General features: G+C 38.7%; 1 protein-coding gene across 3 annotated transcripts in view; it reads right to left on the reverse strand.

Annotated features, from left to right (window-relative positions):
• The window catches only part of plekhg7 (pleckstrin homology domain containing, family G (with RhoGef domain) member 7), a 41,764-nt gene that overhangs the window by 7,323 nt on the left and 7,668 nt on the right, over window positions 1-26,773 (reverse strand). The window contains exons 3-14 of one of the 3 annotated variants that reach the window (XM_061917514.1): window positions 24,427-24,449; window positions 20,845-20,906; window positions 20,602-20,642; window positions 20,237-20,338; window positions 19,718-19,867; window positions 19,385-19,480; window positions 18,829-18,927; window positions 13,505-13,618; window positions 13,115-13,292; window positions 9,789-9,904; window positions 210-297; window positions 54-133 (exon numbers count right to left, since the gene is read on the reverse strand). In XM_061917514.1, the coding sequence (XP_061773498.1) occupies window positions 54-133; window positions 210-297; window positions 9,789-9,904; window positions 13,115-13,292; window positions 13,505-13,618; window positions 18,829-18,927; window positions 19,385-19,480; window positions 19,718-19,867; window positions 20,237-20,338; window positions 20,602-20,642; window positions 20,845-20,906; window positions 24,427-24,449 (1,149 nt within the window). Of the gene's footprint in view, window positions 1-53; window positions 134-209; window positions 298-9,788; window positions 9,905-13,114; window positions 13,293-13,504; window positions 13,619-18,828; window positions 18,928-19,384; window positions 19,481-19,717; window positions 19,868-20,236; window positions 20,339-20,601; window positions 20,643-20,787; window positions 20,907-24,426; window positions 24,450-26,773 lie in introns of all 3 variants that reach the window. The other 2 variants (XM_061917513.1, XM_061917515.1) reach the window with 2 other exon arrangements.

Here is a 26,773-nt window from a genome sequence, read left to right on the forward strand (position 1 = left end):
GAGAGGAAGCACGTGAGGGAGGCGGTGTGATGGAATGGAAGATGGCTACGCACCTTCTTGTTCCTCTTTAGCTTGGTGATGAGCAGGAACTCATCGAAGAGGAACAGATAGACATCGATGAGCTTTGAGTTCTCTGGGAGTGAAGCAGAGTAAGATGGCATAAGATTGTGTCGGCATGTCTGATGTGCATCTGCTTGCAAAGTGCGGACCTGCGCGCACCAGTTTGCCGTCATGCAGCAGACTTCTGTGAGAAATCAGATTCTCAAGGGTGACATCCTTCAGCAGATGCTTGAGGTTCTGTGGAAAGTAAACAAGTGCACTAATAACACTTACGGATGAAATGTTATCTGATGTATCAGCACATAAGTAACATTAACAGGGTTACTACAACTCTTCCAACTTTTACAGTAGTCTACATTGCGAGTATCTACTGTTCTACAGTACTGTAGAGCTGAAATGATCAGGGGCTATAGTCAGGCATGTGATTTGACCACAATGAAAAAGACCGAAAAAGTTTCCGGGGGTCTGGGGGACGAAGGGGGCAACCGAAGCTCCTGGTTTTTCACCAATTTAACATGCTAAAATTAACAAAGACAGCACCATTTGAAGAAAATATTTTAGTGTTTAAAGACATGAAAACATCATTAATAGAACATACATACCCCAATTATCCTAATGAATCACTGTATATGGTTCAGTCCCAACAGCATTTAGTCACTAATATTTAAATCTTGTGTTCATTTCACATCCACAGGTGTCACATTGATCAGTGTTATTATCTACATTTCATTTACAGTATTAACACATTACTTCACTTCACACATTTACTTGCTCGGAGAGAGCCCTAACATCAGCTTTCCTTGCAAATTTCTGAGCAGCCTGCATTTCCTTTTTGTCTTTGCTTTTGTAGCTTCTATTTTGGATTTCACTGCCAACTTCTGCCTCTTGGACTCTCTCCACTTCCATCTGATCTAGATTATCCCTGTACCTCTTGCTTGAGGTTCTGATCTTGAGACACAGTTTTCCGTTGACAGGGTCCATGACAATGATGATTTCTTTTTAGCTCTTAGGCTGATTTCTTTTTAGCTCTTAGGCCATACTTTACTGATTGGATTGCACTGTATGTGGAAATATCCATCTTACAAGCTATTTGATAAAGGACATCTCCCATTGTGGCTTTTTATTTTTAGAAAAAAACATTTATAACTCGCAAAGCAATAATTGGTTAATATTTAAAACACACATGCGTAATTTGCACGCAAATATTTTTTAGCTTACCTCATTATTAACTACTCTGTCTGCAACTGAAGTGGGTTGTTTGGGTGGATCTGTCCCCTCTATGTCTACGGCAGTTGTCGATGTAAACAAAGGATGAAGTCCGTAAGGTTTGCTCACTTTCGGTTGACATCCAAAAGTACCGGCTAGTGAAAAGTTTATTTTCCTTGCTTCAAGTTGTTTCATATGTTTTTGGCGTTTCGCATGTACTTCCAAAGCCTTGAAATCTTGTGATCCATAGTCAATAATTATCATGACACCACATGCACAAAACTTTTCTGGGACGATCGATTTTCCGAATAAAATCGCCGAACAAAGTCGTAACTTCCTTCTTCCCAACAGTATCCGGGATTTCCCTTTCCATCAAGTCCCATCGAAACTTATTTTTGACATGTTAATCAATATCTTTTACTCGTGAAGCGTCTTTTCTCTCGAGTACCGACATCGTTTACATTTGGAAAATGTCGGTAATACTGTCATCATTCATAACAGAAGTCCTGATTGGTCACAAGGAACATATCGACCAATCAACTACGGCGTAATATAAGCTACGTCTCGATTATAAAAGACGAATCGGCAAGTAAACCAATCTTGACTAAGGGTCGAAAAAAAAACACGGAAAAACAGAAAATATTTTTTTTTCCCCCGAAATTAAAAAAGACGGAATTCCGACTTAAGACGGAAAAATCACATGCCTGTATAGTACATTTTTTAGCAACACTAAAATGATCATCTGTCATTATTTTGAAGATTTTACTACTAAGTATCAAATGTGAGCTCCAGTCATACTTGCCAACCCTCCCGGATTTTCCGGGAGACTCTCGAAATTCAGCGCTCTCCTTCGAAAACCTCCCGGGACAAATTTTCTCCCGAAAATCTCACAAAATTCAGGCGGAGCTGGAGGCCACGCCCCCTCAAGCTTCATGCGGACCTGAGTGAGGACAGCCTGTTTTCACGCCCGCCTTCCCACAATATAAACAGCGTGTCTGCCCAAAGACGTTATAACTGTAGAATGATCGAGGGCCAGTTCTTGGTTTCTTATGTGGGTTTATTGTTAGGCAGTTTCATTAACGTCCTGCCAGCGCGGTAACAACACAAAACAACAGCAGTCACGTTTTTGTCTACCCTAAAGCAGTTCGTCTGCCGTAAACAGCAATGTTGTCACACTCTTAAACCGGAACAATACTGCCATGTACTGTACATGCACCACAACACCTCCAAGCAACACCTCTTGGCAACTTCAACCCTTTACTAATATCCTCCTCCATTCACATCCCATCTCCCCGGATTGTAAATAACTTAATGTAAATAATCGAATGTATTTCTAATGTATATACTTGTTCTTATGCTATCTGAACTCACTACGTTCTCTGCTCACTGTACATATCCTACTAAGTAAGATCTACACTGTTTCGATGTCCATTTCTCTGTTGATGCAATTGTTGATGACTGAAGTACTGATATCAACCAAAGTTCCTCATCCCACCCCCCGGATTGTAAATAATGTAAATAATTCAATGTACATACTATGATGATTAACTTGTGTGATGACTGTATTATGTTGATAGTATATATTTGTACCATGAATTGATTAACGTGGACCCCGACTTAAACAAGTTGAAAAACTTATTCGGATGTTACCATTTAGTGGTCAATTGTACGGAATATGTACTGTACTGTGCAATCTACTAATAAAAGTATCAATCAATCAATCAATCAATCATACAAGTGTGACAATAACATCTACGGCTTTTAGAGTGCAGTTCACAACTGAGCACACAACAGCTGTAAATATACTCCTCCCCTCTTAACCACGCCCCCGTCCCGCCCCCCACCACGGCCCTCACCCCCACCTCCTGAAATCGGAGGTCTCAAGGTTGCCAAGTATGGCTACAGTACAGATTTGTCTATCATGTATAGTTAGTAGGGGTGGCAAAGTAATCGTATTGTCATCCAGTAATCCACCATAAGCCACATTTGAGTCCTTCGGTACAGTCAAGGAACAAAATGCTAAAGAAAAAGTTCATAGTTTTTGTGTAAACTGCTTCAATAATTTTTTAAATGAAACAAAGAAAATGTAAACTCAGCAGGAAAATCTTGGCTAAAAAGAAAAAAATAATAATTAGTTATATTATTTAATAGAACCAACAAATAAATTAAAAGTGGCATGATGAAGACAACAGTGACAGTTTGCAGAGTGAGTTATTCACTGTGGTGCAGCATTAAGTAGTAACACTGGCAACACACTGATATCATCTTATCCACTTATTTGTTGGTTCATCATCTTATCCACTTATTTGTTGGTTCATGTATTTCAGTGGGAGGTTGAACTGTTTAGACCAGGGGTCTCAAACATGCGGCCCGCGAGACGTTATTATGCGGCCCGCGCTTTGATATGACAATTTAATGTTGGTGCGGCCCGCGAGTTCATAATTTAATATGAACGGTGCCTGACAGCGTCATACTTGCCAACGACCCCAATTTTCCCGGGAGACCCCTGATTTTCAGGGCACCAATTCTCTCGAAGCCCCTATCAATTTTTACCAGATCAACAATATTCAGGGAGTGCCATAACGGCACTGCCTTTGGCGCCCTCTACATCCTGAACTGACAGCGTGCAAGCCCACTTGTATGTTGCATCTGGCCATGGGAGACGCACGTGTAGTATTGCAAAATATATTTGATCAACAGCTACACACGTCACACTAAGGGTGGCTGTAAAAAATGTTTTTAACACTGTTACAAATATGTGCCGGACTGTGAACCCACACCAAACAAGAATGACAAGCACATTTCGGGAGAACATCCACATCGTAACGCAACATAAACACACCAGAACAATTACCCAGAATCCCACCCCTTATACCACCAACCCCCCACCCTCCCTACTTGCGTCGGTTGAGGTGTTGTATATTGTAGCCCTGCAAGGTGTTCTGGGTATTTTTGATCTCTTGTGTTTAAGTTGTGTTAGGGTGCGGGAATTCTCCCAAAAAGTGTTTGTCATTCTTGTTTGGTGTGGGTTCAAAGTGTGGCGCATATTTGTAACAGTGTTAAAAGTTTTTTTATGGGCACCCTTAGTGTGACGTGTATGACTGTTGAACAAGTACGTCTTGCAACCTCTGACGTTGTTCTGCACAAGTCTCACACAACATGTTACAGAGCCGCCACATTGGTTCTGTGGTATAAGAGTGGGCGCAATGACATGTAGTGGAGCAGTAGTCTTCTTTCGGGGGTGTGCGGACCCCTGGAGGTACTTGAAGGTATGCCAAGGGACAAGTGAGATTCATTAAAAACATTCTAAAAACAGGAGCAATTCATAAATCCTTTATACATATGTTTACTGAATAATAATTAAATGAATTATGAATGTAAGTTCAGAAACTGTGGAAAAATAATACAACAATCTAACATTGTGTTGACAGCTGGACTTTTTATGGACATGTTCCATAAATATTGATGTTGAAGATTTGTTTTTTTGTGAAGAAATGTTTAGAATGAAGTTGATGAATCCAGATGGATCTCTATTACAATCCCCAAAGAGGGCACTTTAAGTTGATGATTACTTCTATGTGTAGAAATCTGCATTTATCATTGAATCACTTGTTTATTTTTCAACAAGTTTTTTAGTTATTTTTATATCTTTTTTTCCAAATAGTTCAAGAAAGACCACTACAAATGAGCAATATTTTGCACTGTTATACAATTTAATAAATCAGAAACTGATGACATAGTGCTGTATTTTACTTCTTTATCTCTTTTTTTCAACCAAAATGCTTTGCTCTGATTAGGGGGTACTTAAATTAAAATAATGTTCACAGGGGGTACATCGCTGAAAAAATGTTGAGAACCACTGTTGTAGAGGACGTTAAAGGCAGTGCAGTCAGAGCAGCCCTTAATAATGTCGGCCGGGTGAAAATTGGGAAAAATTCGGGAAAATGGTTGCACCGGTAGATTGTCGGGAGGTGCACTGAAAGTCAGGAGTCTCCCGGAAAAATCGGGAGGGTTGACAAGTATGTTGCTCGGGTGGGAAAGCCATTCATAGAAGGTGAATTCATTAAAAAGTGCATGTTAGATTTTTTAAGAAATATTTTCTTGCGGCCCAGCCTCACCCAGTTTCTGCATCCAGTGGCCCCCAGGTAAATTGAGTTTGAGACCCCTGGTTTAGACCTTAGTGGTGGACGAGGCTTTTCAAGCTCTGGCTTTTCCTTAGCACTTCCGCTAACCATGTCTTCTACAGGCCAAAGTACACTTACATCTGCATGGTTACCCCTTGTATGTACCAAAATTAGGCCTGCAACGATTAGTCGACATTGTCGTCAACTACCGTATATTTCTCGAGCATAGTGACGACGTCTTCACTCGTTTTTTTCTGGGCGAAAGCAGGTCCACATCGCCACTTGCGAAAAAAACATCGCCAGTGACAACATGTAAAGTGTGGGAACGTTTCCTTTTATTCTTGTTAAAACATGAATACCTTGCTCATTTTGCAAAGCGGAGCTTTTTTTTTTTTATGGCAGTACATCTGAGATATGTGAGCATTTAAAGCAGAGGCATGATGAAATTTTGTCGACATCAATTCAAGTACTTAAAAAAGCCTTAAAAAAAGGCAAAATGACATACGTGAAGCGCGTGCACACGCGCACGCACACACACACTCACACACACACACACACACACACACACACACACACACACACACACACACACAGAGTGTGAGACAGGCAGGCGCCAATGTGAAGGTATCACAAGATTAAACATACAATCTATTAAATAGCCAACATTTTAAGAATTAATCAAAGATAAAATTCTATACATTGAGTAATCTGAGTGCTACACCTGCCAGCCAGGAGTTAATTAATAGTCAATATACCAGTGTGCAGTTTTTTAAACATCACAAAAGGCTAATTGTTTTCTTTTCAAGAAAGTTTGATTTTGTGTTTTGTGTTTGTTGTCATTGCTTCTATTTTAAATGTTTTTTTAAATAGCAATTTGCCTTTCCTTTCTTTGAAATGGACATTTTAATAGTCATATTGATTTTTGTTACAACTGATTCAGCAGCACAGTTACAGTAAAAATGTATATATATGAATGAATTAGTCATCTTTGTTTTTAGCAAGCCCATGCCTAAAATAACTTCAGCTGCATTTAGAAGTCAATGGAAAAATTTGAGCCATTAAATAGGTGTACGCTTTATTATCAGACTAATCGTTAAGATAATCATTGACTAAAATTTGAGCCATTAAATAGGTGTACGCTTTATTATCCGACTAATCGTTAAGATAATCATTGACTAAAATTAAAGTCATTAAATAGGTGTACGCTTTATTATCGGACTAATCATTTAGATAATCAATGACTAAAATTAGAGCCATTAAATAGGTGTACGCTTTATTATCCGACTAATCGTTAAGATACTCGTTGACTAATCGACTTTCAGAATAATCGTTAGTTGCAGCACTAACCATAATAGTTAGCATTGTATGTACCGTAATGGTTACTCCTTGTATGTACTGCAATAGTTCCGCTTGTATGTACTATAATAGTTTTAGTCTTTTATGTACCATAATGGTTACTCCTTGTATGTACTGAGATAGTTACACTTCTATGTCCTGTAATAGTTACCCTTGTATGTCCTGTAATAGTTAACCCTTGTATCTACTGTAATAGTTACGCTTGAATGTACCAGCAATAGTTACCCTTGTATGTACTGTAATAGTTACATTTGTATGTACCAGTAACAGTTACTCTTATATGTAACGCAATGAAATGTAGGATAGAAGCATTCCTAAGGCATTCAACTAATGACCCCTTCAGTCAGTACGGATGGGAATCGAAAAGCAGTTCTTGTTAAGAACCGGTTCCCATTGTTTTGATTTCTAGGAATAATTTTCCAAGTGCATTTACAAAGTGAATATTTCATCACAAAGGAAAAAATACCGGAAACATTAGCGCAAAAATGTAACTTTGAAAGAATGACGTTTTCGATCCCGTTCAAAAGTGAATCTCCACCAGCACCGGCATCAGCCTGTCTTTTACTGCATAACTGCAGATAACTAGCACTGCCTATCAAGTTAGAGCCTAATTGTAAAAGCTGCTATTATTTAAGAGAAAATTGCACATGTTTTTATTTTTTATATGCTACAGTATATATATATCTAACTTGTGAAAAAACGCTTGCAGGAGTCAGCCAACAATGGAGATAATAGGAGTTGGTCTATTCAGCTTATTTATACAGCCCTCTAAAAACATTCAAAAACTCCAACGTTTTATATACTTGCTGTAGGTATATACTGTATGTAATGTAGTGACAGGCATTCATAACAACATGTTCTGGTTATGTATTTTGGACATTTTAAACAAACGGCTACGTATTGATTTTACAGACATATTACAACGTTCACTATTTCCTTCAACAACAAAAACAACTACTACTAATCAAGGCAGACTTCATGAGAGACAAGGACTACAGTACTTTGCGACAAATGATGATCCAGAACTTTATATTTCTGAGCCTGAATATATGGAGGATCAGCTACAAGGTTTAGAAGCTGAGTGCTGAGCAGATCCAGCTGATAGAACTGTTTCTAAGTGCTAAATAAAAAATACAAATTAATGAACAAAATAATACAATACAATATACAACCACTTACTGTATAGTGTCTGCTCTAACTGGAAAACCGACTGATAGGATGTTTGTATCTTCCGTTTGGACGAAGAATTAATCATAATCCTCAAGCAGGAAAAAGAAAAAAAAAAAACCGAAACCAGCGTATTTTCATGTCTTTCTAGTGATCCCATAGTCTTAAGTTTAATGTCAAAGTTGACCCACTTCTCATTTTATGGCCAAAACCTACTACACAGAGGCACAATTTATAATCTAGAATGAACCTTTACCAACTCAGAGGGGATGCAGCAGCTCACTGGCTCAATATGTCAATACCTGCATATGTCATTAATGGACCGTTATAAGTAGTTCCTCTGTGTTAGCGCTTATAATAACAATATCAATAATACTTGGATAATTTGCAGGTCACGAGATGTAAATGGATTATTGTTGGCACGTTTTGAATGTTTTTGAGAGGCCTTTACAGGCCAATAGGTGAGTCATTAGTTGCATTGTTAGCCACCTCATATTTTCCATATATTACAAATTATAATGCATACTAAAAAGAAAGACGTGTGTTCTTTTCTTACAAAACCCAAAACCAGTGAAGTTGGCACGTTGTGTAATTCGTAAATAAAAACAGAATACAATGATTTGCAAATCCTTTTCAACTTACATTCAATTGAATGGATTGCAAAGTCAAAATTTTTAATGTTAGAACTGAGAAACATTTTTTTTTGCAAATAATCATTAACTTAGAATTTAATGGCAGCAACACATTGCAAAAAAGTTGGCACAGGAGCATTTTTACCACTGTGTTACATGGCCTTTCGCCTTACCATCACCCAGTAAACGTTTGGGAACTGAGGAGACCAATTTTTAAAGCTTTTCAGGTGGAATTCTTTCCCTTTCCTGCTTGATATACAGCTTAATTTGTTCAACAGTCCGGGGTCTCCCTGTGGTATTTTCCGCCACACATTTTCAATGGGAGACAGGTCTGGACTACAGGTCGGCCACTCTAGTACTTGCATTCTTTTATTATTAAGCCATACTCTTGTAACATGTGGCTTGGCATTGTCTTGCCGAAAAAAGCAGGGACGTCTATGATAACGTTGTTTGGATGGCTCCAAAACCTGTATGTACCTTTCAGCATTAATGTAAATTACCCGTGCCTTGGGGGTCTAATACACCCCCACACCGTTACAGATGCTGGCTTTTGAAGTTTCCACCTCAAACAATTCGGATGGTTCTTTTCCTCTTTGGTTTGGATGACACGACGTCCACAATTTCCAAAAACAATTTGAAATTTGGACTCATGTGACCACAGAACACTTTTCCACTTTGCATCAGTCCATCTTAGATGAGCTCGACCCAGCGAAGCCGGCAGTGTTTCTGGGTGCTGTTGATAAATGGCTTTCACTTGGCATAGTAGAGTTTTAACTTGCACTTACAGATGTAGTGACAAAATGTAGTTACTGACAGTGGTTTTCTGAAGTGTTCCTAAGCCCATGTGGGCTTTATACACTGATGTCACTTTTTGATGCAATACCGCCTGAGGGAACATAGGTCCGTTATATCATCGCTTACGTGCAATGATTTCTCCAGATTCTCTGAACCTTTTGATGATATTACAGAACGTAGATGGTGAAATCCCTAAATTCCCTACACTTCATTGGTTTTGGGGTTTGTACGTAGGGATTTTGAATGATAGGCAAAATTCCCCAAAAAGTGCAGTTCCCCTTTAAGTGTCAATGTGAAATAAATGCTTCTCATGCAACAAACCAATAAGGAAGCAAGTCGCATAATTGAAAATGGATTCGGAATCGTAAAGATAACATCAATTTCTGAATCTGTATCAAAATGACTTTTGAACATTCAATGTTTATTAGGTTTTTTTTTTTTTACTAACCTCTGGGATAATGGCTCGTTTGTCTCGCTCCCACACAGGAAGCCACACCAGAGCGTCTCTCAGCTGTTTGACTTTCTGATAGTTGTCTAACCACTTTACCTTTCCTTCCAGGTCACCTTGAAGACAAGACAACGTTACTATTTAATTGTTAGTTCACTGTTGCTCTGACATGGTGCAATGTCAGTAAACATTAAACAAAGTAGAACATTTGTATCAAGTCAAATAATTGTCAGAGTTAGACTTCTAAAATCAAACAGCAATGAAGACATAACATTTAGAATTTGAACAGTTCTAAGTAAATATCCACTTTCAAAGTTGCACCACGTCACATGACACTATTGCAAATTTTTTTAGACATAAGTTCAAGCATTAAAAAAAACAACCACCTTTAGCTTTTTCTTAAAAGGGAACAGCACTTTTATGTGGAATTTTGCCTATTATGCAAAATCCCTATGTAAGACAAGAACAGGTCTTTTTAAAATTAATTCTAACTCGTAAAAAACGCTAGCAAAGTTAGCAAACAATTGAGCTAATGGGAGTCATGACGTCTTTGCCTCTACAACGCCCATAAAACCTACAAAAAACTTGCAAAAAAGCGCCAACAATACTTCATTTATATGTCGTGACCTGAATATTAACCAAGTATTGGGGATATTGTTATTATAAGCACTAATGTTAAGGACATACTTTTAGTGGCACATTGATCTTAGAGAAGTAACTAGCGCATGCATCTATATTTACATCATAAGCTGGTGAGCTGCCCTCTCGACTCTGAGATGGTGAGTGTTAATTTTAGATTGTATAAATCATGCCTCTCACCTGGATAGTAGAAGGATGTGGGAAATTTTGACAACCAATTTAGACTCAGAGATGGCGAGAAAGACACAAAACGCTCATTTACACCCAGATTTTTTTTAACCCTTCGCGAGGATTACGATTAATTCTTCAACTAAACGGGAAGATATGAACATCCCAACAGTCGTCATCTCAGTAAGAGCAGATATTGCACAGTAAAGGCCTAATTAAAGTTCTGTGTGTATTAAAACATGTGCAAACTTGATAACACACGCAAAGCTGATATACTAAACATGTGCAAAGTGGATTGCGTCTGTTAAGTGAGCAGAAAAAGGCGTGCAATCCATTTTGAGTCTTTGTCTTCATTAATATACACAAAAAATGCTGATTATGAAAATGCCCGCAATACTGGGAGGAGACAATCCAAACAATTATTTAGTAGAGGCAACCTGTTTTACTATATTAGAAAGTGATTGCAACCTCATTTCATACTGCATGCACGGCGATTCAAGAGGCTGATAAAACAAATTCTATTGATGCGTTTGTGTACTTTGTGGGTTTTTTTAATGGCGTTTGTTTTCACATAGAATAAAACTTCTTTAAGGATGCATTTTTTGGTGTCTTGAGCTCAATTGTGGAGCCTCTCTCATGAAGCCACCTTTACAGCGCAAAAAAAGGAAAAAAAGTGGTTTCAATGTTCAATGTAGATGCACTTGCCGAGGCCGACTTCTTCTAAAATGCCCATAAAAGTGATACATGTTTCCCGCATGTTTGAAAACCTAGCAGAAGTTAGGTAAATGATCAGGTGTATCCACGGTGATGCCTCGTATGTATAGTACACAACAAAATACTAATTTAAATCAGGCGGTCTGCACCACTTTTCAATTGTGCACACAGTTTTAGTACATCACTCGCAATACGGCCACTAACAGTACACGCTGTATTATTGTTTGAACACGCTGCAGCTAGGGGCTTAGTAAATCAGGCCCAAAGCATTAGTTCTGTTATTTTTGTTGTCTCTCACCAAGTCTACCATGAGTTGTAGTCAGTGTTGTTAAAGGAAAAAGCCAACGTTGTGATACTGTATGTCTTTGAAATTAATGTTACTGCATTATATAAATAGTTACAGCGTGTATATAAAACCTTAATGAAGGTTTTTGGATGCTTTTCAGATCGGCTTTTGGGTGGAAAAGAGCGACTCCCATTGACTCCTTTGTTGGCATAGGAAAAAAAAACGTGTTCTCGTCTTACACAGGGATTGTGAATGATAGGCAACTTTCCCAAAAAACTGCAGTTCCACTTTAAAACGTTTATGAGTTTTTTACGAAACTTTTCTTATTTGCTGTCGGAGAGTGGAATAATATTGTTAGAGAGACAAAAAATTAGGAAAAAGCATAAAAAGTCAAACAAATGTTTAGAATTTAAATTTATGTCGCAAACAAGACACTGCCGTCTGTGTGCGCTTTAAGTTGCGGGAATTCCCTACAGTACTTTACGCTGCTTGTTAAGAGAAATACATTCTTTTCATGTCATTCACTAAATTTGTTGCTAGTTGCTTTTATGAAAAAGTGTAACAAGTGGGGTCTGAATGCTCGCTAAAAGAGTCCCCAGGTTGGCAACATCAATCCTTCGGCTACGTCTTCTTATACTCTAGGAGTCCAAGTGCTATCAGGTGTGTTATAACCAGTTACGATGCTTTACGCCACCTACCTTGCAACGTTGTAACAAGTTACATTACAAAGTCCTTAGTGATGCTTTTATGAGGGCAAACAGGTGGCACCAAATATTTTTAGTGTTGACCTGACACTGTTGTTGGTTAAAATCAAAGTGCATTTCTGGCACACAGCATACTGTAAAAATTAGATATATTATTAATATTACATTACATTATTTGTTTTGCTACCTTTAACACAACACTTAACTGTGGATGTTTCATACATGTTTCTTGGATAAATTGGTGCTTTACTTTATTAGTCTTGGCCCTAGAACAGATTAGTTTTATCTCCATTATTACAGTGTGGATACATTATTCTAATCGGAGGCTAAACACCATCCTGTATTGGTCTGTTTCAGCTTGAGGTGTTAACCTGTACTTTGTTCATGTCACTGTGTGCCAACATGTTGGATTGGGGTAGTTGTCTGCCAGAAACAGGTGTGACACTGTGCTGATAGATTATCACAAACTGCTTTTACAATAAATACACGCCTCGTCACCAAACCTAAGCATATCTGCCCCACCTCTTTAATGGCTGCAGAAAAGTATGTAATCAGCCTCTTAATGATTTATGGTTCTTGTCCAATGAGCTTATGGCTTTTTTTTTTGTACAAGAAAGAGGTGTGGGCAAAGTTGTGGAAAAAAATCCTGGTGTAGAGAAGATGAAAAAGCCCTCTGGCCAAGATCAGCTGAGCAAAATAGCTGTGATACGACACCAGAGACACAGTGGAATGTTCACCTTGTCAGCCTTACAACAACGTGCATGTGGCTGAATGCCAAGTTTTTTTTTGTTGAAGAATATGTAGGAAGTACTCACATATAGACATGTCTACTTGTTCCGCTACAGCCTGCACATCATCCCTTCCTTTCTCCTCTGTCTGAAACCGTCTTGCGATGTTCCGTAGTAGCAGCGGGTACCGGGTAAGCCTCTGCAACGGTGCCACCAGTAAGTCGCGCAGTTGTAGCCGGCGACACTGCTCATGTCGTTCACACCACTAGACAGACAGGTAGGTGGCAGAGGTTAGCAAAAGGATGCGTAAAAAGAGACAATGAATGGCAAAAACAAGGGTTTGAGAACAGGTTTCTTACAATAATGACAGCAATGTGTACTGGCTTTCTAATCAAGGTGCATAAGGTATAAAAAAAATACATAGCATAAAAAAGGTGCAAGGTGTGATGAACACACAGTGTAAGCGCCTTTGTGTACCTTGACATAAGATCCAAAGTCCTCTCTGGGCTTCAGGCTGTCCAGATAAATCAAAGCTGTAGAGTAGTTGAGGCAGTACTTCTGCAGGCAGTGGCATATGCTCTCCTGAAAAGCCTGCCAACAGATAACAGAACCTCAGATAGTACACTGCAGATCAACTAAATGAACAATGTCACTCTGACACAAATAGACTGGGTCTGATGAAAACTAACATAAATCTTCTTCATTCTGTAAACAAAATCAATTAAAAGCAGAGTATTAATGTTTAAGCTCAATACGTGAGCTCTGCTGACAATTGCAGAGAAGAATAATGTTTTTCGCATTTCAACTCACAAATTGCTACTTGCATTTTGGTGTGGTTCTGGATAATGAATTTAGAATTTTGCTATTCATCATGTATCTCAGAATAAAAACTCTGACCAGCAGAAATACTCCATCAACAGGACAGGGGCTTCATGTACAAAACTTGCGCACGCATAAAACAATTTGCCGCACGCCCTATTTTCCCAACAAAAGTGACAAGTTGAAAGAAAAAAAAAATGTAGACTTGGAAATGTGCGCTGGCTCATGGCAACTTCATAACTGGCGTACATACATTTCTACAGGCTGTGGATACTTTAGCGACACACAATTGATGCCTGGGTAACAGTTCACATAAAAAGTGACAACTTTTACTCCCTAGACTAATTGACGTGCGCATCAAAGACATTTGAACAATTTCTACTTTTTTTATTTTTATTTTATTTCCGCCTGTGTTCAGTTCTCGGAGACACAGTAATGCCTGGTTGACAGTCGCTGTGCGGTTAGCTTGAAACACTTGTGATTGGTCAAAAAGTGCACATGGCTATTGCTGGTATTCCATCAAGTGACTTCTTTCAGGAAAACCAGTGTGTGTGTGTGTGTATATATATATATATATATATATATATATATATATATATATATATACAGCCCTCGCAAAAATGACTAATGATCTATTGCTAACGATGGATTCTGATGCGTCATCTGTGTTGCTGCTCCTCGATCTGAGCGCTGCTTTCGATACCGTCGATCCTAATATTTTATTAGAACGTATCAAAACACGAATTGGTATGTCAGACTTAGCCCTGTCTTGGTTTAACTCTTATCTTACTGATAGGATGCAGTGCGTCTCCCATAACAATGTTACCTCGGACTACGTTAAGGTAACGTGTGGAGTTCCCCAGGGTTCGGTCCTTGGCCCTGCACTCTTCAGCATCTACATGCTGCCGCTAGGTGACATCATACGCAAATACGGAGTTAGCTTTCACTGTTATGCTGATGACACCCAACTCTACATGCCCCTAAAGCTGACCAACACGCCGGATTGTAGTCAGCTGGAGGCGTGTCTTAATGAAATTAAACAATGGATGTCCGCTAACTTTTTGCAACTCAACGCTAGAAAAACGGAAATGCTGATTATCGGTCCTGCTAGACACCGACCTCTATTTAATAATACAACTCTAACATTTGACAACCAAACAATTAAACAAGGCGACACGGTAAAGAATCTGGGTGTTATCTTCAACTCAACTCTCTCCTTTGAGTCACACATTAAAAGCGTTACTAAAACGGCCTTCTTTCATCTCCGTAATATCGCTAAAATTCGCTCCATTCTGTCCACTAAAGACGCTGAGATCATTATCCATGCGTTTGTTACGTCTCGCCTCGACTACTGTAACGTATTATTTTCGGGTCTCCCCATGTCTAGAATTAAAAGATTACAGTTGGTACAAAATGCGGCTGCTAGACTTTTGACAAGAACAAGAAAGTTTGTTCACATTACGCCTGTACTGGCTCACCTGCACTGGCTTCCTGTGCACTTAAGATGTGACTTTTAAGGTTTTACTACTTACGTATAAAATGCTACACGGTCTAGCTCCATCCTATCTTGCCGATTGTATTGTACCACAGTCCCGGCAAGAAATCTGCGTTCAAAGGACTCCGGCTTATTAGTGATTCCCAAAGCCCAAAAAAAGTCTGCGGGCTATACAGCGTTTTCATTTCGGGCTCCAGTACTCTGGAATGCCCTCCCGGTAACAGTTCGAGATGCCACCTCAGTAGAAGCATTTAAGTCTCACATTAAAACTCATTTGTATACTCTAGCCTTTAAATAGACTCCCTTTTTAGACCAGTTGATATGCCGTTTCTTTTCTTTTTCTCCTATGTCCCACTCTCCCTTTTGGAGGGGGTCCGGTCCGATCCAGTGGCCATGTACTGCTTGCCTGTGTATCGGCTGGGGACATCTCTGCGCTGCTGATCCGCCTCCGCTTGGGATGGTTTCCTACTGGCTCCGCTGTGAGCGGGACTGTCGCTGCTGTGTTGGATCCTCTTTGGACTGGACTCTCGCGACTGTATTGGATCCAATATGGATTGAACTTTCACAGTATCATATTAGACCGGCCCGACATCCATTGCTTTCGTGGGCCTACCGAGGATGTGGTTTGTGCAGCCCTTTGAGACACTAGTGATTTAGGGCTATATAAGTAAACATTGATTGATTGATATACATACATATATATATATATATATATATATATACATACACACATTAAGCAGTGCGTAAACTTTCTGAGTACAAAAGAGGCTTAAATCTTCTTGCAAAAAGCAGATACAAGCAAAACATTTTACTATGCAATGGAATAGTTCCCTATACTTTATCAAAAAAAGATTTGTCAAGTGATATCAAAGACTATACGTTGGTCGTGTTCCCAGACATATCGAACTAATGTGCTCTTAATTTCATTCTACATGATAAAACAGATGGAAACTTGGAAAACCATTAAGGTCTACAACTTCTTTGTGTGTGACTGGTTCAAGGAAATTGGACTCTTCCGGATAAATCATGCATTGTTTTTGCTTGGTAAGGTTGCATTTCATGATTTAACTTCGCTTCATTCTTGTCATTTCGGAAAAATTGTAAACCTTTTTAATTACCTTTTAATTAAAGGTTTATCCTCTTCACCATTTGAACGATCGTACAGACGAAAACAATGCAAGCATAGGGCATTTTTCTTTGAGGAAGGCTAAATGGCACCTAGTACCCATTGAGAACAGATACTGGCTTGACTACAACGCGTATTAAAAGAACCGGACGTGAAGTCATTTTGAATCCAAGCAATCGTTCAATATGATATGGAGGCATGGTCTGGCCCTGATCTGGGAATGCCAAGCCAAAAATACGTCTGTGGAGGATTCCAAGTAGATCACGATGTAACAAAGAAATGTGATCTAATGTGTGCGTGCGAATACTTTCACACATCTGAATTTTGTGGACGTGATCTTACATTCATATTTAGTAAGAAAGCAACACAGCTTTTTGTACATGGGGGCCCAGGTATTCGGCCTTGGTGTTGTTCTGCGCTATAGTATGCTGTAAAAGTAAAAAAATAATACTACCATGTACAACTTATACAAAAATCTTTCATACAGCTTTTTTGGATTTAATTAGACTAATTAATTATACATGAATTAAGTGGGTAATTCTTTGCAATAACATAAATCCAAAACATAAAAAGTATAGGTGCCAGTTGTGGCACACATGCCTTAGGTTGGTGACCACTGTTCTCGACTCGTTATCAAATGTGTTTCATTTGAAGCTTTCTCCATGCCAGCAGTTTGTTTCACGTAATGATTCTTGTTGTTCACACGCAAAACGGTTCTCAGTCCCTCCCTGTATTGCTGAGGTATTGTCTGTCTGCACTGACACGCACTGACAGCCCATTAACTCGTCCAAAAGTGAAAACATGTGGCTTCAATAGCTTCAAGGTTCTCATAACATTGTGAGTCATGTGTTTGATTCAAATCATCTTGCAATCCTCCTCCCTTTCATTTACGACTCAATGCCAATATTTATTTGTTTGCCACACTCTTAAGCACGTTTTATTGGTCATTAGAACATATGACGCACATTCATGCTTTAATCCAAGGGTGTCCAAACTCTCTGACTCGGGAGGACTAATTTTGCTTAAAAAATGTGGCTGGGAGCCGAAAGCATGTAACAATAAAAAAAAATTCAAAAAAATAATATACAGTATATATATATATATATACATATATATACACGTATATTTATTTATGTATGTATATATATATATATACACACACACACACACACACACACACACACACACACACACACACACACAAACACACAAGAGTATTTAATAAATACAGTTTTGGTCAATTGACTTAGTCGTGATTAAAAGTTTAAAAGTAGCATATATTAATGCAGTATGAAGAAAGTTTTAATGTAGACACAGAGTCATCATACTGCTGTGATTATATGCATCAGGTGTTCATTCAAAGCCAAGGCAAAATATCGTAATATATATATCGCAATATGGCATAAAAATATCGCAATATTAAAAAAAGCCAATATCGCCCAGCCTTACGGTAAAGCCACATTTTTGAGGGTAATTGCAAATATGCTGTTGTACGGATGCGCAACTGCGCAAGCAACACACACAGACATACATACAAATACACATTTAAGATGTTTTTCTTTGCCACACAGCAGAGCGTTGGGACGTATCAACAATCTTTCTGACCAAAATAACACTTCAGTTTGCATTGATTAACTATATCAGACTGAACAACAACATTATTCAAATACTTCAACTTTAACAACCCCCCCTACATCAGACCCTAACGACAAAGCACTATGAAGTATAAACGATAAAACATTGACTTATTGAGAAAATATGAAATTTCGACTCTTACTTTGTTTACTTCCCTGGCGACGTCTTTAAAGTTTTGTAATTAATCAGAAATACCAGGCAGCTAAAATGTGCCAAACATGGGGAAGTGGGGGGAGAGTGTTTTGAATATCACCCAACATGCACTGTAATGGATTTATATATGTGTAGTTTTAAATTACATAAACATGTTTTGTATTGTCCACAAAGTTCAATGAGCAGGTGGTGTGTTATGTATGACCGTGTGTTGACTTTATTTGTTGGTTATAGTTAATTTACACCATGAGTGGGGAAAGTTGTTTGGATTGGGTCATCTGTATTGATGCTGTGCTCAAGCCACTGTCAAATAAGAGTCATGGTCATTGACTATCGATTCTAACTAAGCCCACAAGAAAGTGGCATTATCACTCTGATGTAGTCTACAGGGGAAAACATTTAGGCAAAAACACGCCGCGGCCAATCTTCTTGTTAAACTTGTGATGTCACACGGGCTGCATTGGAAAAACTCCAGCGGGCCGCACTTTGGCCCACAGGCCGTAGTTTGGACACTCCTGATTTGATCTATTTGAAAGTCAACAAGTGACTGTGGAGTTGCCAATTCACACTTACTTTGCTCAGTAGTTGCACCAAAGTGGACCCGCCACTACCGTTGATGTCCAACGGGTTCTTCATAGCACGCAAGAGGTCACTCAAGAAACCAAAGCTCACCTGCAGTGAAAAAAAACTTGTGTCCAGTGTCACTAGAAAGCAATATGACCATATGCTACATAACAAAAAGACATGTGACAATAATACTTGGAAGGCGCAACAAAACATTACTCAAAAGAAGTCACTATCAGTTATTAAAAAATGCACACAAGTCAATCAAACTATAATCTATATTACCTCCACCCAAGGGTGTGTAACATGTTAATGTGTTAGTTGCTGTGTACTGGCATCTCTTTATGTCCTATGTGTTGTTTCTGCACGGAGGAAAATCAGTATTTATATATTTTCTACATTTATTTATTACTACAACAATTTACTCTTACCTAATTCTTGCCTAGTTTGATGACTAAAACTTGCTGCACAAAAGACTCTGATACTACAGTGATGTTTGTTAGAATGTGTTCGAGTTATGTGCAAAGTTATAAGTCCCGCTTGCTGTGTTTGCATTAATGCTCACCAAGCAAAGCTCACTGAGATTTGCAAACAGTCCCCAGGAGTCAATATCAGCCAAGCACTTCCTCATCTGAAGGTTTGAGAGTGTTGCCAAAAACACCTGTGTGCAACAAAAGAGTCAGACTGACAATTGGCAGTATCTTGTTGCACGCTTTTTTTTTTTTTTTTTTTTTTTTTTTTTTTTAAATACGGAACTCTAAAGCACAGACAAAAAAAGAAGTTCAGAACAAAGATGTAAAGAACAAAGAAACAGGTGTTTGGTTTCGTTTGGATTTGGTCTTTTTGTTTGTGGTCCTTTTTGTGAATGTATTAAAAGGCATTGTGCGGAGAGAATCACCTCTTTGAGAACCATAAGCTGATCCAGGAAGTAAACACACTCGCTGGTGAAGAGCTCCCAGATGGCCTCTTGTCTCTTGGAAGCCATAGAGTCAGAGGTGCAGCTCCACTGGGAGGACTGGTCCTGCAAGAACTCTGCTAGGGAGTAGTCCTGCCCAAAAATCACCAGAGTATACACCTCATTGAAAAAAAACATTGAGAAAGCCACAGATGACAGCTAGCTTGTGCAGTGCATGTAAATTATGTGATGTTCCTCCCACTGCTGATATACCCAAGCATACATAGTGTGTGGTTTTGCTTATGTGATAAGTGGTTACAGTCTAGAAAGTCAGGTTCTATTGCAATTTGTTGTATCAGAGTAGCAGGATTAACACAGATTATATTTGGATTTGAAATTTGGATGTATTAGTAGTGCGGACTAAAATATTGCATGATTTGAAAATCACTCAGCACTGTCAAATATATTTACACAACAAATAGTGTGGTGCTTTGTGTGCTGCTGACAGCAACCATTTCTCACCTTATACTTATGAAGGTCACAGTTTCTCCAGTCCTGAATTTGTGCTGTGGTGAGATATTTTTCAATATCTGACACCGTGCCGTTTTGAGACTTCCCTTTAGTCTGAAACGTAAAAGACACAAATTGGAAACTATTTGGCATCATTGTGTGTTTATGAAATAAAAAATGTGGCATGGCGTGCACATTCTGGCCTACTCATGCATGCTCAAAATCTAAACGAATCAAAAAGTGTTGCAATTGGCGTTTCTACAAACTGCAAACTTTGTGTGAGGAAAAGGGATGGAGAGTTGTATAAATATGAACATCACACAAACTACAAGCACACAGTCCATAGACAACAGCTTCACTAAAGGACTAAAACCCACCGTGCTACGCCTTGAGAAAGGCCACTTTGACTTCTTTGTGTCTAATAACAAAAATAAAACATATATGAATTAGAATAATAACTAACAATAAACAAAACACCAAAACAATGTTTTGAGAAATTGCAAAATGGTTTAATGAGTGATAGCTGTGTAGTGGAACTGTAATAATAGAGTGAAACAACACACCAGAGAAGTTAGAGTTGTTTAACATATCAGCCGCTCCATTGGATACAAACAAGTCACCTGGCGAAACATCCAACCCAGGCAAGCTGACCACTACAGAGCTCCGCCTTCTTTCCTGTAGACTGCAGTAGACAGAAAATTATTTTTAAAAAGTATTCCCCTATTTAAATAGCACACACAAAAATCAGTGCTTTAAAATACGTTTGGATTAGTTATGTCACATTTACACAATGCTGTTTGCATTGAGAAAATACTTATTGCACAACAGGAGGAAATACAAAATTAAATTTATCGTTTGTTATAGATGAAATGCAGATTATTAACAATCAGAAATGTGCAGTAATTTACAACGCATGACCAGATATAGCGAGAAAAATAAAATGTGCCACATGATTGGCTTTTTGAAAGGGAGGTGCTGATTTAACTCTACATTTCTCACACATTGCACTCCTCTGGCTCTATTTTCAGACTCACAAAAGCAAGTCTGTGGCTTGAACATTACAGGTGTGGCTTTTAGCCTGGAGCTAGATTCAAACTACTGTTTTCAAGTGTTTTAACAACATATTCTATGCTTGGATTACAGAAGAGAGTAAACATGATCATATCATTATAACATACTGTATGTCATTCAGTTACACTCTCGACTCAGTTAATATTATCTGAAGAACTGTTGCCATTGAAAAAAATCTAACAAACTCAATTTACAGGAAGTTGTAAGCAAACTTGCCCAATATGGACTTGGTTATGAAAGAATATATTGGATAACATGAATACTGAATACTGTGCTATTGTTTGACACCCTTTCCCTAGATGTACAGTATATAGTGCAGACCTGGAGTTGCTAAACACTAACTCTGTTGAAAACTAACTTCTGCTAAAAAAAAAAAGAAAAAAAAAGGGATGAGATTTATTAATCTATCGACTGTATCATTCGATGGCAGCAGGAGAAAAGTGCAAGTGGATGAGATGGTTTTTGAAGAGGTAAAGGTTCACTTTTAAATCCCTGGCATGTAATGACGGTTGGTCAGTGACCCTGGTCAGCTTTCTGTGTCTTCACTTCCTAAAGCTGAAAGGTTTTATTTGACAAAAAAATCAGAGAAACATGGGTATAGAACTGATGAGAGCAGGTAATAATAAAATACTAATGAACTATAAACACATCATTACATCAATGCGTGCAGTACTCTGTTTAACAAGGGGAAAACACAAAGTTTGCTCCAACTGGCCAAAACATTATGACCTCTTGCAGGGCTGTATGCTCAGCCTTTTCACTAGTAAATTAGTAGCACAGAACAATTTTGTAGCACAGAAAAAAAAATAGGAGCAAAATTAAATGTCTTAAATATCACAATTTCATTAACGCTCAAACAACAAACACTCACACATAACAACACTACTACTGCAATGCTCATTTAAAAACAGAAATCCTCCCTAAACTTGACTAGCACTGTCGCGAACATGAGTGTCGGGCTGGGTAATATGGACCATACCTCATATCCCAATATAGTTTGGCCCATAAACTAACTCATAAATGTAAATATCCGTTGACATAAAGAAATAGCTCCACCATGGCTTGATTTAAAATTTTTGGTACTGATGAGGATGGCGTGTGACGTCAGCGAGTCCATGCTCGGCTTTTAGCTTTAGCTGTTTTTGTTAGCTTAGCAGTCTAGCAGCGCTAGTTTGTAGGCACAAACGGCAGCTCTTTTTGATATTTCACTGGTTTGTGTTACCTCTGGTCAGTAAAAGACATTGTCTTTTACTGACCAGTTCCTCCAAATAAAACGTTTTATATTCCATATTCAAAGACTTAGAGCTCACAAACAGCCCCGCTACAGCTACAGCCCCACTCCCCTGTGCATTAAGCAGGAGGAGGGACACACATACAGCTGTCAGAACCCACAGAGTAATCAGTGACACTTCAGCGTCAATTACTTGTTCATTTGGTTATGGTTTAAGTTCATGTCAAACATGTTATACATCTATCCATCCATTTTTTACCGCTTTTCCCTTTCGGGGTCGCGGGGGGTGCTGGAGCCTATCTCAGCTGCATTCGGGCGGTAGGCGGGGTACGCCCTGGACAAGTCGCCACCTCATCACAGGGCCAACACAGAGAGACATACAATATTCACACTCACATTCACACACTAGGGCCAATTTAATGTTGCCAATCAACCTATCCCCAGGTGCATGTCTTATAGATTGGCGAAAATCTTACTCTATCCATCCATCCATCCATCCATTTTTCTACCGCTCATTCCCTTTGGGGCGCTGGTGCCTATCTCAGCTACAATCGGGCGGAAGGCGAGGTGTACTCTAATTTGATCAAATTTGAATGGGTTTATTTCAGGAGCAAAAGGCGAAATAAAGGGTAAAATCGGTATACGCACGTGTGAATGTGACAAATGCTTGCACTGACTTGCACAATCTAATTAGATGAAATACAGAAACAGTATTAACAATTCTGTGGGGTTTATTTGCAGTGGTTTAGAACTACAGTAGACTGCATTATACTTAAGTGTGTTTTGGATATTTGGACTAAATGGAGTAGTTAAAATATTACAAACTCAGAGGCAATCAAAAGTGTTATAGTTCTTGTTTTTCAAAGTATAATCTATATGCAAGCAGAAGTACAAGCAATGAGAACAATACTGCCTCCCATTTGCCACGGCTAGTGATAGTTTTTCTTCCCTATGTAGTTTACATTTCTGCATTGAGCCTGCTCAGCTGTCAAGCAAACACAAATGGCTGCAGGCGGAAATCAAGGATGAATTAGTGGCGTTTGAACAGTGAGTATTCACTGTCTGTGAAAGTGCAAACCAATCCTTTCAGATAATGAATACTGAGTCAACATTACAAGAGATAACAGTGAGCGAGCAGCATCACCTGAGGTGGACACATAGATAACGAGCCTGGAAGAAAGGCACAGAAAGCTGTTTGCAAAGCAGGTCAGAGCATCCATACTCTTCATTCCAAAGTATTCTCACAATGACAATCCTGTTGCTTTGTGGCGACTCAGAAAGCCTCCTCTGTGTCCACTGAGGGCACTTGAAAAAATGGCTGCTTTGTTCTATGCTCAAAAGAGAAATAATGATGCACAAAAACAAAAATGTCCCCACCAATGGCTTTGCAGGGCTGGGCCACTATAAGAGGTGCAGTGCCAGCGTGTAATTAAAAGGGACAATAGCTGCCTAATTATCCAACGAGGGGAAGAACCCAGCCGCCCATTAGGAGTGGTGTGGGTGGCAGCAAGGGACAACAGCATTAATGGGGGTTTGTGTAGTCCACACATAACCATGGGACTCTCAAAACTTAACCTACCAAGCCTGTGCTTCACTAACAAAGACAATAATGACAATGAATTCACAATTGGGGGCCTTAAACAAAAAGGTAGCATCACGGGTGCCCAGTGACACAAAGCAAGGCCCTTCAAAGTGTTTGCACAAGATGGGGTGGCTTATGTTTTTGTGCAGCTGAATAAAAACAGTCATAATAGAGCCAGCTCACTGTAAAAATTAAAAATAATTCAAGATTGTGGATGGGAGAGGGTGTTTTAATTTTAATATTCCTAAGATGGAAACAAGTTCCCATCAAAAGTTGCATTTGGATGATGCTGTTGCAGACAGCATGGAAAACACTCACCTGTTAGGACGATGGTCCCTCTCCTGCAAAAAGAGGACAATGAATCAGTCATTGCAAAGTTTTCTATTCATGCTAGGTCTTGTGAAACTACATTACTAAAGTAGAGCTATAAAAACACTTTTGGAACATCAAATAGCTACCTCCTGCATACTGTAAGCCTGAGTTTTGTCATTGAGAAACACATTAACTAGCGGTTTAGCAGTGTACCATAGGACTCTAATCTGCAGGACTTGGATTGGTGGTTTGGAAGGATGTCCTAATTTACTTAATTGGCTATGGCTCATGTGTTTTTGTTACATAGACAACTCTTTGTGTTAGTGGTATCAACATTTCACATTTTTCTCAGTACATAATAGATTGTTGCAAAATTTTTGCAATTTTTGTTGTTCTTATTTAAATCTTACAACATAGTTGCAAACATTTGGTGTTTGTAAACCAGTAGATCACTCGAGTCATAGATCTTCTGTATGACAGGTATGTTCCTTTAAGGATCATGTGTTAAAGTAAAAGATGCACAATGCAGTGTTCTGCTACAAAAATGTTAGCAAGTAAGTTTAAACTACTATTCAACTGTCCTAGCGTGCCTGAGTTGGCATGCTGGCTAACTAGTTAATATTTCTGCGTGATGTACCTGACAAAGTTCTAAGTGATTCTACTTTGTCTCACCTCTTGCTCTAATGGTGTCTTTGTCCATATCCATGGACGGATTTAATGTGTTTGTTTGGCTAATATGCTAGCCAGGTGTACACCGTGCACGTGTCCACAATGGCAGGACACTGTCAGGTACTGCTGAATTTGAAACATTTTGGACATCTTCAATGCTGTTCTGATTGCAAGCTTAATATGACACATTCACACAATATGTACATTAAGTTATTATTTTTAGAATTTTATTGACAAACTTGAGTATTTTATATCCCCACAAAAATGTCAAAATCCGGGAGATTTTTAATTGAGTCGGGATGTCGGATGTTAGCCAGGTCACTCTTGTAAAAAAAAAATGTCAATGAGTTTTCAAATCAATGAAATAGATGCACAATATACTTTCTTGCTAGAATAAATATTATTCTTGTTTTTTCTTTCAGAGCCACGTTATCTTTGTTTATTTATATTTTATTTATGTGTTTTTTAATGATAAAAGCAAAACAGTGGAGTGCGCTTCACTTACAGTTAATTTGACTTTTTGTTGTAGACACATCCATGTCATATTCTTTCCCATATAGATTGATCAATATGGACTTTCCTAAAGGTGAAAGCCGTTAATGTATCTTGTAATCATGTTAGCAGATAAGAAAGCTCAGTAAATGAGCAGTGTCACCAGTCTGTGAGCATATCAAAGTGTGGTTACCAATCACAGTTTTACGAAGACTTTGATACCAAATTGTAATACTAAATGTCGGGGCTTTTACCACACTTAATCATGAATACTGTTTATCGTTAGGTCTTTAACTTCCTGCAAAGCCAAAAAGAGTAATCTAAAATAAAATTTAAAAAAAATACTTATTTGTGGTAGTCCAAATGTATTAATGGTGGGGACACCATTTATAATTGCATAGGAAACACCAGGTTTTGGCAACATATTTTATAAGAACCTTTACAGACAAAGGTAAACATATCCAGGACTTTAACCTGGATATTCTGGGATCTTCCTTTGCCCTTTAACAACATTTTGTTGGCATAGAGTTAATTCTACAATCATTGGATTTGCAAATAGTTGTTAATTCTACTAACAAACCTAACCACCTAGGGTAGGATCAATACTCATGTTCCTAATATGTCTTACAGTATACTCAGCATTCCACAGAGAATGCAAAGTACTCTTATAGCAAACAACAGTATTATATCACTTTCAAAGACATTCAAATTTGAAAGTGTTTTAAGTGGTCACTCAAATTCAAAAGCCTCTGATATCTGAGGAGAATGCAGACACGCTATTGAGAATGTGCTTAGTTGAATAGCAGTAGCTGATGAATAGATTTCCCATTATCCACTTCCATCGCTCACTGACCCCTCCTTTATTGGGTGACTGCTGACTGCCGCGATTGAGGACCCAGGGAGAGCACTTCCCAGGCCTCTCGAGGCAGTGGGCTCGGTCCGAGCTGTCAGTGCATGTAACTGCTGATTCATTGGCTGTCAAAAGACTGCTTTGTGGATGACCACCACAGGGGGCAAGGCAAAGTGAGCCTCATAGGACTTCCACAAGTAAGGAATGTGTAACAATTTAATTTACAGGCTGTGGATTCAAATCCACACCTGACTATTCCATGGTGAAATGTGTTCAGTGACCGGAGGGCCCCAAGTTCAAGTCCACTCCACCTGTTCACCCTAAAACAGTCCACTTAAATCC

The sequence above is a fragment of the Nerophis ophidion genome, linkage group LG12 (assembly GCF_033978795.1).
Source record: "Nerophis ophidion isolate RoL-2023_Sa linkage group LG12, RoL_Noph_v1.0, whole genome shotgun sequence".
Classification (NCBI taxonomy): domain Eukaryota; kingdom Metazoa; phylum Chordata; class Actinopteri; order Syngnathiformes; family Syngnathidae; genus Nerophis; species Nerophis ophidion.